The sequence below is a fragment of the Sylvia atricapilla genome, chromosome 1 (genome assembly GCF_009819655.1).
Source record: "Sylvia atricapilla isolate bSylAtr1 chromosome 1, bSylAtr1.pri, whole genome shotgun sequence".
Classification (NCBI taxonomy): Eukaryota; Metazoa; Chordata; class Aves; order Passeriformes; family Sylviidae; genus Sylvia; species Sylvia atricapilla.
In genome coordinates, this window is record NC_089140.1 from 153006425 (window position 1) to 153020624 (window position 14200).

Sequence of the window (14200 nt, forward strand, 5' to 3'; positions counted from 1 at the left end):
CACCCCCTGGGTGTCCCCAGGCCTTCTGGACATGCCTGGCAGCTCTGTCCTGGTGTCTGCAGGCCCTGGGGTGTCTCCCTGGTGGCTGTGAGGACAGGCAGGTGCAGGTCTCATGGGCAGGGCAGGAGGTGGCTGGTGCAGCCAGCTGTGGGGCAAGACAGTTCTTTCCTGGTGCAGTGGATCAGGAAGGGATGCAGGGATCCTGCTGTCCCTGCCCAGGAGAGGGACATCTCCCTGTCCTGATGTTGGCCAGTGCCTCCTCCAGTGCCACCCATCTGTGCTGCTGGTGACCCATCATGACACGCTGGAGTTCTGGGGGCAGAAACTGGGTCAGGTGGACATCTCCTTCCTTCTTGGAGCACTCTGCTTTCCTGTGGGCCTGGAGCTGTGCCCCTTGCTGGCTGAAGCACAGGCACACCTCATGATTCCTGAGCTCCCAGGGACTTGGGTGCCTGTGCCCCTTTCTGGCTGAGCAGCTCTGCCAGCCTTGTGTGGTCAGGGAGAATCGTGTCCGGGGCCAGGCAACTGCCCCACTGCCCAGGTGTTCCCTCCTCAGCAGGAGCCACAGGGGATCTGCCAGGGGATTTTGTGTTGGCTGCCACCACTGAGTCTTGTTCCATGAACCGGCCGAGCCTGTTCCTGTTTCTCCAGGTAACCTGGGATCCAGGCACAGCCCGGGGATGTTCTGGGGCAGGGCTGACCCCAGCACTGGGGGTGAGCCTGGGGTGGCCAGGCTGTGTGGGTGAATCCACGGACGGCTGGGACAAGGAATTCTGCCAATCTCTATATTCTAGAACACGTGGGTTTATTGCAGGGTCGGGGGTAAAAAGGGCCTTGGCTTCAGCCACCAGCCTGGGCTGGAGGAGAGTCCCAAAGAGAGAGGGAGAGAGAACAGCAGGGTGAGAGCTGAGAGAGAGCAAAAGGCAGGGGAAGAGAGCAGGAGAGAGCGAGAGCAGGGGGAAGAGGAAGGGAGAGAGAGCGAGGTCCTTGTTACAATCCATTATATCTCCTTTTGTGATGAATATTCTAATTTACAGTGACCAACCAACACAAGACACAAAATCCTATAGAATCTACACACAGCCTGTAAGAACTGCTATATCACCATACTGTGTTATATTTTAAACTCTAAAAACTACTCTTTAGACTTCTGTTTTGCTGCATTGACCTTTGGATCCCTGAGCCAGCAGAAAGGGTTCTGCTCAATCCAAAGGGATTCTGCTTCAGCCAGACCATTCTTTTCAGGTTCTATAGTAACTGAGACTCAGTGTCCTACAACTCAAAGTCAGCTTTCATTTCTATCCCCATTATAGGTTTCATATTTTCAGAATCTTTTGCTAAGCAATCATATTGATAAGGTTTCCCTGATTCATCTTCCCCAACAAGGCTGGCTCTGCCTGGCTGCTGCAGGCTCTCACCTGGGGGGACAGGCTCATTCTGGGGACACTTTGAGCTGTCACAGTGCGATCCTGCTGTCACCACTGAGTATTTGTCTTTCATAAACTGATGCTAAGTGCAGTGCTCTGGAGAGGCTCGCTAATAATTGCCTGTGCCTTTCATCCTTTCTCACTCCTGCAGCGATCAGCCAGTTGGAACAAGTGCAGGGGAGGCCAGGAGATGATGAGAGGGCTGGAGCACCTCTCCAGAGATGAAAGGCTGAGACACCTGGGATTGTTCAGCTGGGAGAAGAGAAGGCTCTGAGGAGACCTCATTGCAGGCTTTCAGCACCTACAGGGGCTCCAGGGAAGCTGCAGAGGGACTTTGCACAAGGCTTGGAGTGACAGCACAGGGGGAACTGATTTCCCATTGCCAGAGGGCAGGGTTAGATGGGATTTAGGAATAAATCCTTCCCTGTGGGGGTGGGGGGGCCTGGCACAGGGTGCCCAGAGGAGCTGTGGCTGCTCATGGATCCCTGGAAGTGTCCAAGGCCAGGTTGGGTATGGCTTGGAGCAGCCTGGGACAGTGGGAAGTGTCCCTGCCATGGCACAGAGTGGGACTGGGTGGTTCTGAAGGTCCCTTTCTCCCCAAACCTTTTTATGGTTTGGCATCCCAAAACTGCCATCATATAAATTCCAGTCAAAACAGAGTCTAGCACTGAAAACTCAGTGCCAGATGTCTCCAGTTTAAGGGGAAAGAAGCCACTCTCTGACAAGGAGAGCATGTAAAAAGGAAGAGACAGGTTTGTAGAGGGCAGCTGTGTGACTTGTGGTTGTGTGGTGATTGTGGGGTGTCCCTGGACAGGGTCTGGCCCATGAGGGGCTCCCCAAATTCTGCTGGTTCTGTCTCATGGGTGATACTGGCCACACTCAGCACTTGCCTGGCTGCTGCAGCAAGAGATGTTGGAGGTATTTTATTGGTTTCTGCAAGAAACCACTGGAGCCAAGTGGCTCTGCTGTGAGGATAATTACTTGGTGGACCCAGGGCCCAGAGGAGTTTTGGCTGGAGGTTTGACCAAAGGCCTGAACAGCCTCATCCTGATCCTGCCTTGACCAGGAGGTTGGGCTGGAGATCTCCCAAGGGCCTTCCAACATGAATTATTTCATGGATCTGTGATGAAGGTCTGCCATATGCAAAGCATTGGAAGGATATTGCATCAGATTAGGTTTCTGTCCCTTTTGGCTGAGAAATTCATGGGTCTAGGTTGCCTTTTTTCATCTTATTTAAAGATTGAAGTAACTGAATTTCGTTTCAGAACTTAGTGAAAACCTTCAAATGTGTTTGCTGCATTTGGCTCTCAAGGGACTGCTGAGGGAGGCTGTTACATCTGAAAACCTGCTGCAGGGCCTGGCTTTTCACAGTTTTCTGCCTTTTTTTTTTTGCAATGTTATAATTTTGTGGAGCATTTCTTATCTTTTAGCATATGGTTCTTTACAAACTCATTATACCTGTCCCTAATTAATGGCTATTTAATATATTTCAAGCTGGTTGCATTGTGACAGCCCTGCTCTGGGCATTGTAAGGGTTTATGTCCCTGAATTCGAATTGTTGGGCAGTTCTGTAGCTGTGTTGTGCCTTATCAACCTGTGAGTGCTCCCATGCTTCCACAGAGACTATCCTTGTGATGCACCTTTGCAAAGGCTTTGGCCACGTTACACCCAACTGCTGTAAGGTTGGTACCCACTAATCTTTAGCTGTTTTTTTGTTGTTAGTGATAACTTTCATCACACTGAGCTGCTGGATTCCCATGTGCTGGAATCTTCCTGTGCTGGTTCTGGATTCCTGTGTGCTGAAATATTTCTCTGCTGGTCCTTGTGGCCTTTGGGCTTCAGGGAGAGATTTGGCTTACCTTTTTTTCTTCTTCAAACTTCTATTTTTAATCTACTCTGAGTGCAGTTTGGGCGCTGAGGAATCTGGGTTGGGCACATTTGGTGGTGTTTTATTTTATAAATCAGAACATTTTGAAGTTGGGGGAGTTTCTCTTTCTTGGAGATGTTCAATGTGGTGCCAAATCCAAGGGTTTACTTTGTCACCTCTGGGAATTGGGGTAAATCTGGGACACTTTGATTACCAGAAAGGATAATTGCCAGTCTCTAGAGACATGTAATCAAGGTTTCACTCTTAGTTCTAGTAACAATTTTTAAATAGTTTTGTTCTCATTTTTACTTGTGACAGGTGAATCTCCTGTGCAGACTTTGCTTTGGGTTGCTGAATTCCTCAGCTCAAAGAATACTGGGCTGGAAATGTCATGGCAATTAGTGTCAGAGACAGCATTTGCAGCTCTTGGTCACCTCCTCTTGCCATCCTTTCTTGGCAAATATCAAACCTGAATTCAGCCGTGAAAACACTGTAATTCTCACATTTGTTTTTTCTGGCTACCACTGGTGGCTGTTGGCTGCCTTTGCTTTTTGTCACATCCAAACGTTTTTCTCAGATCCAGTGTAAGTGATCGGGCCAAGTGGGATGTGGATTGTGTCCTCCTGCAGCTCTGCACGTGGGCTGTGCCCAGCCCTGGCAGTGCCACGGCGTTTAGAAACCTTTTCCTTTTCTTTTTGAGAGGAAAAGAAGCAGCTGAGAGCCGATGGGTTTTGTGCATACAGCCTGGGTTTATTCCTGTTTGCTCTAAATGTCATTTAAAAGTGTGTTCTGGGGGTACCCTGAGGCAAGAAGTGCTGTGGCCTGGGCTGTGGATGTCCAGTCCCTGTGGTTGTTTTCCAGTGTGCAGACTCTGGCAGGTCAGCACGATGTCTTGCCTGGAATTTCCTTGCATTCTAAAATTAGGAGAAGGCTCTAGGAAACAATAGCAAATCAAGTCTCTGAACTCCTGCTCCCCTGAATCTTTGTTGTCATGTAGACTTTCACCCACTTCCTTTTCACCAAACCCGTCTGCATTAGATAAACGAAGTTAGAGAGAGCTGGTGATGGCCAGTGGTGAGAGGGGTTATATTTTAAATTTATTTACTCGTTACACAATTACTGTGGTCCTTTAGGACGCCAGAAGTGTGAATTTGCTATCAGTGCTGTCCATCCCTGATCACTGCCTGTGTGCAGAGGGCTGTGGGAGCCAGAGAGCCCCACGGTGGTTTGGTGTCCCCCAGACACATCCCTGTGCCCAGCAGTGTGTCCTGACTGGGACCTGGGGACTGCAGAGTGTGAGAAGCTCCTGCAGTTACACCACAGGCTGTCACTGCAGGAGGGGGGAGCAGCTCACTGTGTTCTGTGCACTCCTCAGGGCTGTCATCTGCTCACCTCAGTGGTTTTAATCCACCCCCTCCCTTGTCTGCTCTGTGCTCTGGTTTTTGGCAGTGTTGTGGGGTCCTGAAGGTGCCCCTCAGCTGAAGGCACCCTGTGGCTGTTCCTGGGGAGCTCTGTCCCAGCAGCTCTGGAGCAGGGGGATACCTGGAAAGGCGCCTGAATGGAGGGAGGTTCAGAGCTCACTCTGGTTTGGTCCCTGTCAGTGTCACTGCAGGAGCAGCCCTGACTTTGGCCGTGTTTGTGACCTGTGAATGATCCCAGGGTTTTCTCTCCTGTACTCCTGAGCCCCCTCCCTGCCTCTGCTGAGGACAAACACGGGGTGCTGTAATTTAGAAATGCCCTGTGCGTGTCCCTGCACAGACCTCAGTGTTCTGGGTCACTTCTTAACGTGTTCTGCAGTGGCCCCACATTGTTGTTTGTTATTGCCAGTGCTCTGAAACAGTCCAGGAAATGCAGCAAACACCCCAGCCCTGGTCCCCATCCTGTCCAGGGCTGACCTCTGGCAGTGGTTAGAATGGCCACAGTATGTGGTCAGTTGATAATTGCAGCACATTGTGTTTACTAAACTCACTGGGGCTGGTGGTGTCCTGGAAGAGTGATTGGTGCATCCTGGAATTTGCCATTTGCAGCTGCTGGGCTCCTGGGAGCCCCAAGGGCTGTGTGGAAAAGTCGAGGGCCCTTCCAGTCCCCACTCCTGTGGCTGTGGTGTTTCTAGAAAAGAATTTTCGTGCCTTCTCTAGTTCTGTGATGACTTGGGGCCGTGCTGACAGCTCAGCTGTGCCTTTTCCACCTGGCACACGGGGCACAGACGCTGTCCCTGGGGGTGTGGGGACCTGCCACTGGTGTCCATCCTGTACAGCAGGTGTGAGCAGCAGCAGGGACAGCTCTTGGGGTAGCCTCCTTGTGTTTCTCCTTTGCTGGGGCTTCTGGAGCTGCCTCACAAACCCAAGTGTCTGCTGCAAGCTGCTTTAGAGTGACTTCCCGTGGACTGGACTCCAGAGCCTGAGTGAACTGTTACTGTAGGGAACAGGGAATGTCTAATTTGTGTCCTGTGCGGGAGGGAGGAGAGCACTGGGGTTACAGATGCCAAATGAGTGATCAACCTGGACTCATTTTTGCCTTCTTTCTTTTACCCTCGTCCCTTGTAGCCCTCCATGAGGATTGTGGTTCTTGCAGTGACTGCCCCTGGCTGGGCTGGGGGTGGTGGGACAGGCAGCTTTCTCAGGGATGGATGCTCAGGCTTCTCCTGAAGGGAGGAGATGCGTTTCCCCCGGAACTGCTGCTGACCCAGTTGTGTCACTTGTGTCACAGCCTTTCTTCAGGCTCCTGAACCTGCGCAAGCTGGGCCTGAGTGACAATGAGATCCAGAGGCTGCCCCCCGAGGTGGCCAACTTCATGCAGCTGGTGGAGCTGGACATCTCCCGCAATGGTAAGGCCAGAGCTGGGCAGGAGCAGCTGCCCAGGCCCTGCAGTGCTCCCCGGGCTCAGGAGAGGCAGTGTCCTCACCCCATGGAGCCATCCCTCAGGGCTCCTCAGCTGGGACAGTGTTGTATGACTGTGTCTCAGGCTGTCACCTGCTGTCCCATCTTCTCAAACCTCTTTTGTGATTTCACCTGTTTTTTTTCCAGACATTCCAGAAATTCCGGAAAGCATCAAATTCTGCAAATCTCTGGAAATCGCAGACTTCAGTGGGAATCCTCTCTCCAGGTAAGAAGGCAAATGCACCCCATTAGTCCAGCTGAGAAGGAGACCTGAAATTACACATTGTCCCTGCCTTTCTCTGATCTCCATCTTGTAATTGTGTCCCAGCCAAGGCCTGGGGTTGCCCTGCCTCCTTCCAAAGCTGCAGGTCTCTGCTGTCCTGGCCAGTGGAATGAATGCTGGCTGTTGGGGGAGCTGGTGTGTGCTCCATGCCTGGGCCTTGTGCCTGTCAATGATGAGCTGTTGTTGTACCGGTGTCAACAGTGCGGACTTTTGTCCTCTTGTAAAGAGTTTGTCGTTCCCTTTGCCCTGGTCACAAACCAGAATTGATCTGGGCTTGTGCTGCGAAGGAGAGAAAGCCTGCATGCCATCCTCTGCCCCCCAGAGCCCCTTTTGGTCCCCATTCTCAGCCCTTTTTGGCCCCTCTTAGCCCCTTTTCCACCTCTCTTACTCAGAACTGAGGGCAGCCCTGCCTTGAACCCTGTGTTTGTGTTTGTTTCTCTTTCACCTCAGTGCCCAGAGCTGTGCCCAAGAAGGACTCTCTGATTTGTCTTTCAGTACTCTCTGTCTGGAGCTTTTAATAGATGAAGTTGGGGTTCAGTGTGGCTCCCCTGCCGTGGTGAGCCATGTTTTCAGGCACTGTTGTCTTGCTGCAGGTGCCAGTCTGGCCCCAGGTGTCCACTCCCCTTTGTGCTGAGGGCAGGTGCTGTCCAGGTTTAGGCACATTTAACTCTGCTTCCTCTCCTGGTCCTGGGCACTGCTGGAGTGTGGGTGACACAAGCTTCCTGTTGGTGACAATCCCAGTACCCCAGGAATGAGCAGCATTCTGCACCAGGTGTTATTTGTCAGAGCATTTTCTGGTTCAGGGTTCAGATGAGTTGGGGAGTGGGTGGTCAGGGGGCTCTATGAGCGGCCTGTGAAAGCAAAGGAATTTCCTCTTCCAGGGTTTTTCCCTGTTCTGTCCCACCTTGGGTCTGTTGTGATGGTGGTAGGTCCCAGGAAACGCTGCAGTGTCATCTGCAGAGATATCCTTTGTTGGGCACTTGGAATGCTTGGGAGCCCTCCTTTCTTCCAAGGGTGGATGATCCCGTGGAATGGTTTATTCTGGGATTTATTCTCTGGATTTCAGAGCTGAGTTTGCAGACCTGGACAGGTAATGTCTGGTGCAAGGGGGTTTTGTGGTCTTGGAAGCAGAACTTGTCCTGGCTCAGCAGCCAGGGTTGGTGATGGCTCCTGTTCTGCTCCTTTCCACGTGTTGATGCCAACTGGGATGAGATTGGCTTTGGCAGGTTTTCAGTATTTTGGGGGATTCTGTGCTTTGTACACAGGATTAATGGAGTTTTGTTCATGTTCTCACAGGCTTCCTGAGGGCTTCACCCAGCTCCGGAGCCTGGGCCACCTGGCCTTGAATGATGTGTCCCTGCAGAGCCTCCCCACTGACATTGGGAAGTGAGTATGGCCCTGTCCTGGCAGCAGGGAGGGGGCTGGCGTGGGGACACCTTGGTGGGATGAGGACAGTGGCAGGACCTGGAGGGACAAGCCAGGTGCAGCTTTGCCCTGACAGTGCTCTGTGAGCACCTCTGAGCCTTGGTTTGTTAAAAGACCTTCCTACAGTGGTTCCTGTCCTGGTCCCAGCTGCTTCTCCTGCTGTGATTTGTGGCACAGCGAGGATTGATCCAGTCTTCTCAAATCCAGTCTTTCCCTATGTTCTGAGTGCCCATTTGCCCCTTTCCTGGTAGGTGTGGGCTGCCTGATGGTGTTTGAGTCAGATTTATGCAGCTGACAAATGGCCTCATGGGGTGCAGTGAGGGATTTTACCTTTTTTACCTTTACATGTGAGGGATTTTACCTTTTTGGGCAGCCAGTCCTGTTGTGACAGTGTGTTCCTTGTCCTGAGTGTGGGCATAGTGTTTGTTGTTCCTTGTGACTGCAGCACTTGTGTCCCCCAAAGCCATTCACATCCTTGTTTCTGTTCCCCCACATCTCCATCCACGTGTGCACATCCATGCATTGCACAGGACGTGAGGGTGGCTCTTAGGGAAGGGAGATGAGCAGCTCCTTGCATCCCTGAAGCCCTGTCCAGTGAACCTGGCTTTCTTGCTCCCTTTTCTCTTGCAGTTTGGCAAACCTGGTGACTTTGGAGCTACGTGAGAACCTGCTAAAGACTCTCCCCACGTGAGTGTCTGTCTGGGGGCTGTAGGAGTCTCCTGCCTGGTCGTTCTTGCTGCTTCCTCAGGGCAGGCACCATCCCTTGGCTTGGGAGGGCTCAGGCTGGGCATAAAGAGGCTGAATCCTGCTGGATTTCCATAAATTGGGGCAAGGAGGGAGAGGATGGTGCAGGGCTGGAGAGCAGCAAAGGGCCTGTACTCAGCCTGTGTAAGGATTGATTTAGAATAGACAGGATCCCAAAAAAAACTGCTGGAAATAGTGAGAACCATTTTACCTGAAGAGGTGGAGCAGGCACTGGATCCTTTTGGGAAGAAGGAGGAAACTGTGGATGAGGTGCAGGAGGAACTCTGTGCACAATGAGGTTCAGGATTTGAAGAGCAGCAGGGTACAGCTGAAGGGGCCCTTTTGCTTCTGACATCTGTTTGGTTGGGTATCCCTCCTGGCTGCTCTGGGTGGGATAACTACCTTCCCTGCAGCAGACAAAACATAAGCCAGCCAGGGAGAAGAGGTAAGTGTTGTTCCACATTCTGGAGTTAGGGACAGGGATGAGTTCCCAGCAGGGAACACGGTGGAGGTGATGCTCTCAGGGGACAGACATGGAGAACTCTCCAGTTGCTTTGCTCTCCAGTTGCTACTTTAGTCTTTGCTTTGGCCCATCAGAGTTTGTTGAGTTTTCTACTGTCCATCAGCTCTGTCAGCTTGTCTCCTGCCTTCTTGTGCATCCCACTGATGATTCCCCCTTTCCCTGGATGCCATTGGAAGGGATTCTGCCCGACTCCTTTTTGAACAGCGGTTGTTTTGGGGCCACATGAACTCCTCAGTGATGGTGTGGTGTGTGCAGCTGCTGTCACTATCCCCAGAGCTCTCTTACTGTCCCTGGCAGGAGCTCAGTTTGTCTGCTGGCACTTCCCCCCGTGGTCACACCCTGTGGAAGCACAGATCAGAATCTCACAGTCCCCTTGTCTGGTGCCAGTCAGCACATCTCTTCTGTGCTGCAGTGACCCTGTCACAGGAAGGTGACAGGAGGGGGCAGCTGAGATGGTCCCGTGTGGAGTGTCACCACAGAGGACAATGGGAGAGTTAAAGCTCCTAGAACCCCAGGATGGTTTGAGTTGGAAGGGGACTTAAAGCTCATCATGTTCCAGCCTTGGCAGGGACACCTTCCACCAGACCAGGTTGCTCCAAGCCTCGTCCAGCTTGGCCTTGAACACTGATTCTGGGCTGAGAAGTGGCAAGCAGGAGGAGTTTGGGTCTTGGTGTTTGGGCCTCTCTTCTGTCTGCTCCTGTCCTGGCTGTTGACACAGGCAGGTGCCACAGCTGGGTTACACCACCTCAGCAAAGAGGTGAAGTGTCTTCATCCAAGACTGGCCTTTCAAACTGCAGTGAAGATAGTCCCCATAGCTTTTCACCATCTCAGAGCTACCAAGTCTCTGGAGTCCTGAGAATCCGATCTGTGACCACAGCCCCTGGGGTTTCCTGGAGATCCCTCTTTCCCAGTGCTCCCACGTTGCCCTTTGGTAGATCTGGGTGCCATCCAGCAGGATACTTGTAGTGTGCTGTGAGGTTTTGGTGTTTTTCACTGCATGGTTAATCCAGGCTTGATACTCATTCTGGAATGCAAATTCAGCTTCTTTTCATCTTTCCCCAGTTCCCCAAATTCTATTTTGGCATCATTTCCAAAAGTAGAACATGGATCTTGAAGGCCAGGGTGGTTCTGATCAGATGTATTAGTTAAGTACAAGATGGCAGCAGATGGCCAAAACCATTTCAGTGATGCTGTGGGGTTCTCTGCCCAAGGCTCTGGTACTTTGGCTGCACATTGTGCATAAGAACAGCTCTAAATGACATCAGGTGACCTTGCCAAAGAGGAGAATAACTTTAGCCAAAAATGGCTGGTGTTTTGTTCCCAGGGTTCCTGAGCCCAGTGGTTAGGTGGGTTCCAACACTGAGAATTTGGGGCAGCATAATGCATCAGCGTCCTTTTGGTATTTATTTGTTGTAGAGCCTCTTGAAAGATCCAGCTTGGAGTGACCATTGTTTGCCAAAATTCCATTCCATTGGTCAGTCTCCTGATCCTGGCTGAGGTCTGAAATGGCTCAGCTTGTGCAGCTGGTGGTCACCCCTCATTTCTCCCCTGCAGATGGGACGCAGCCAGAGGCTTGGGAAGGGCATTTCTGTATTGCTGTGGAATAGTGGAGGGTGATCTCTACTGAGACCTTCTGCCAGATGTCACCAGTGTGGATTCCACAGATCACTTGTTCCTATTTTGGGAATTCAGCCTGTGAAGGTGCAAAGGGACAGTCTAGGCTGAATCTCCTTTGGAGAAGTTAGAGTTGATGTACATTCATGGTGAAGGAGTGCTGTGCAACAGGATCCTTTGGATGAAACTGTTGATAAACCTTTGCTGGAGTTTATCTCAAAATCGACTGCTGCATGCAATAGGAAATTAATTTTCCTGTGTAACCCAGATGTATTTACAGCCTGGCCCAGGCAAGATAGCTCCCTCTTACTGCAGCCCCCAGCAGCCTCAGTTTGGGTGGCCTTGAGAGGTGGACCTGTTTCTGGAGAAATATTGGGCATTTCTCTATTGGAGTGGTTCCTTAAGTGGAGAATAAAGCAGTTCCCTGCGGGGGCAGTGGGCAGGGCTGGCAGCTCCACCCTGGCACACAGAGAGGGGCAGCAGTCCTCTGGTGGAGTTGATGGGTCAGACTCAGGTGTGAGGACAAATGAGCACCTGGACCATGTCATGAGACCCCACCGCTGGGTTTGTGGGGCTGGTGCCTTGTGTGTGGGGTGCTTGGGCCACAAGGCTGAGGGTCCTGTGCAGTGTCTTCATCGTGAGCTTCTGTCTGTGCGCAGTCACCTCACTGAGACATCAGGCCACTGTCGTCTGCCCTTCCTCTGCAGCAGCATGAGCATCCTGTGTGGGGAAACTGAGGCTGCTGAACTTGTCATTCCTCCCTGTCCCTGCGGCTGTGCTCCCCTTGCCCCCCAAACACGTCTTGTCCTCTGCTGAGCACCTCCTGTTGCCTGTCAGTCCGTGCCCAGGTCCCTGTCCTTGCTGCAGAACGGGCAGCCTTGGGAACCTGTGGCTGCTCACCCCTTAATCAAAGGGTATGTTGTGGTGGGAGGGGGAGAAGGCAAACTGGTGCCAGTGGAACTGGGACTGCTGGTGCCTCTGAACCCAGCTCCCTGGGGCTTGGGGAAGGGACCAGCTCTTCAAACTGTTGGGCTTCAGAGGGACCGTGAGAAAGGTCAGGATTGCCCCACCTGCTTTAGGAGTTAGTAGAGATCATGTGATTTGTGCAATGTGTGTCCCAGATGCTAACCTTCTGCTCTTTATTTCTTGTTTTATCTCTCTGTCCCCTGTGCCTTGCAGTTCACTCTCCTTCCTTGTCAAGTTAGAGCAGTTGGATCTCGGTGGCAATGACCTGGAAGTGCTGGTAGGTGAGGGCTGCTGGGGAGGGATTTGGGTGGCTGGTAGGGGCAGATCCTGCACCTCGGTGCAAGCAAGTGGGTTTCCACCTGAAATGCAAAGAAATAGGCCCTCAGGTTATTTGGGGAGATTCTGATCTGCCCAGCATGGCCTAGTCATCATTCCCAGATGAATTTTCTCTTCATGTGTCAGTCCTTGTGTCCTGTGTCCTGCTGGCCTCACACGCTGCCTGCTCTGCCCTTTCCAGGCTGCAGGATGGTAATTCTTCTGTCTGGCTGCCAAGGATCTTTCCTTTCCAGCAAGATTCTGGTGCTTCCCCTCCCTGTCCTGCACTGCCCCCAGCTGTTTTTCCTCTCATCCAGCTTCCTGCCTTTCTCCTTTCTGATGTGATTTCTGCCCCACAGAGTGCTGGGCCATTCCACGTTCTCCATGGCAGTGAGGGTAGCCCAGTGTGTGGGCTCTCTTCATGGAGGGCTCAGCATGTGGAGAGCAAGGTCTCAGAATTCAGGTTATCTGGGGACACTCCATGATATCCTGTAATATTGCAGCTGTGGATTCAGCTCTTACTGGGTCTTACTTCTGGTGTTCTGGAAAGGGTTTTAGCGGAAACCCATCAGAGTTGGGAGGCAAAGGGGCTCATGCAGCTTAGCTGTGCGCAGGCTGACCTCACCTGTGAGCAAGGTGTGTGACACTGGAGCCGTGCTCCAGTGGAGCAAACTCCAAACCCAAATGCTGATTGCTTGGGTGGGCTGTGGGATGTGAACTGTCTGTCACGGCTGATGGTGTCACTGGGTCGTGTTGAGTTGGCCAGTGGTACCCAAATGTTTATTTTCATGTCTTAGAGGAGGAAGATGGGTTTCTTCTGTAAGGCCAGAATTTCCAACCGCCTAGAATCATGGAATCATTTAGGTTGGAAAAACCACCTGAGACCATTAAGTTCAACCGTTCCCCCAACACTTGCCAAGGCCACCACTAACCCGTGTCCCCAAGTGCCACATCCACACAGCTGTTAAGTCACCCCGGGGTGACACTCCACCTCTGCTCAGGACAGCCTGTGCCAGGGCTGGACAGTCCTTTCTGGGATGGCATTTCCCCAATATCCAAATTAAACCTTCTGTGGCACAACTTGAGACTGTTTGCCTTTGTTCTGTCCCTTATTCCCTGAGAGCAGAGCCTGATCCCCACCTGGCTTTGTCCTCCCATCAGGGAGTTGCAGAAAACAAGCTCTCCCCTTTTGCCCCAGCTCCCTCAGCTGCTCTCCATCAGAACCGTGCTGCAGGTTTGGTTCTTGCCTTGCCTGCGGGCACAGTCCTGCTGCTGCCATCTGTGTTGGGGCTCCTGCAGCTGGGGGCAGCCCAGACATTCCCAGGCACGTGTGCTGCTGTCGTGTGATGGTCCATGATGGTCCTGGGAGGGGTGAGAGGCAGCACAGCGCCTGGCTTTGCAGAGAGTGGTGTATTTGCAGCAGCTCCTCCCTGTCCCTGGGAGGGACTGATGTCATCCCTGTCCTGTCTCCTGCAGCCGGACACTCTGGGTGCACTCCCAAACCTGCGTGAGCTTTGGCTGGACCGGAACCAGCTCTCGGCCCTGCCACCAGTGAGTGTCCTGCGGCATCCCCCCTGTCCCATCCCCTGTCCCATCCCTTGTCCCATTCCCTGTCCCTGTCCCTGTCCCTGCCCCTGTCCCAGCTGCCCCCTGCCCCAGCTGCACCCTGTCCCAGCTGCCCCCTGTCCCTGTCCCAGCTGCCCCCTGTCCCTGCCCCAGCTGCACCCTGCCCCAGCTGCCCCCTGCCCCAGCTGCCCCCTGCCCCTGCCCCTGTCCCTGTCCCATCCCCTGCCGCTGCCCCTGCCCCTCCCTGAGCCATGGACTCTCCTCTCTGCTCCAGGAGCTGGGCAACCTGCGCCGCCTGGTCTGTCTGGATGTGTCTGAGAACAAGCTGGAGCAGCTGCCCAACGAGGTCAGTGGGCTGGTGGCACTGACGGACCTGCTGCTGTCCCAGAACCTGCTGGAGTGCATTCCCGATGGCATCGGTGAGTGTTGTCGGGTGGGGAGTGCTGCAGGACTTCAGTTCCTGTCAGTGCTCCTGGAGGAGTCTTGGGAAGGAGTGTCTGTGGCAGGGAATCAGGGATTCAGGGGCAGTCAGCGGGAGCAGAAGCAGTGGGTGGTGCACTGAGCAGAACTCTGCAGGAGAGTTCAGGTGGG

At 52.9% G+C, this 14200-nt stretch overlaps 1 protein-coding gene across 2 annotated transcripts in view; it reads left to right on the forward strand.

Annotated features, from left to right (window-relative positions):
• SCRIB (scribble planar cell polarity protein) overlaps positions 1-14200 on the forward strand; it is a 108117-nt gene that overhangs the window by 15336 nt on the left and 78581 nt on the right. For both annotated transcript variants that reach the window (XM_066337751.1, XM_066337743.1), the window contains exons 2-8: positions 6004-6121; positions 6321-6399; positions 7753-7842; positions 8512-8568; positions 11942-12005; positions 13520-13594; positions 13884-14028. In XM_066337751.1, the coding sequence (XP_066193848.1) occupies positions 6004-6121; positions 6321-6399; positions 7753-7842; positions 8512-8568; positions 11942-12005; positions 13520-13594; positions 13884-14028 (628 nt within the window). The remainder of the gene's footprint in view (positions 1-6003; positions 6122-6320; positions 6400-7752; positions 7843-8511; positions 8569-11941; positions 12006-13519; positions 13595-13883; positions 14029-14200) is intronic.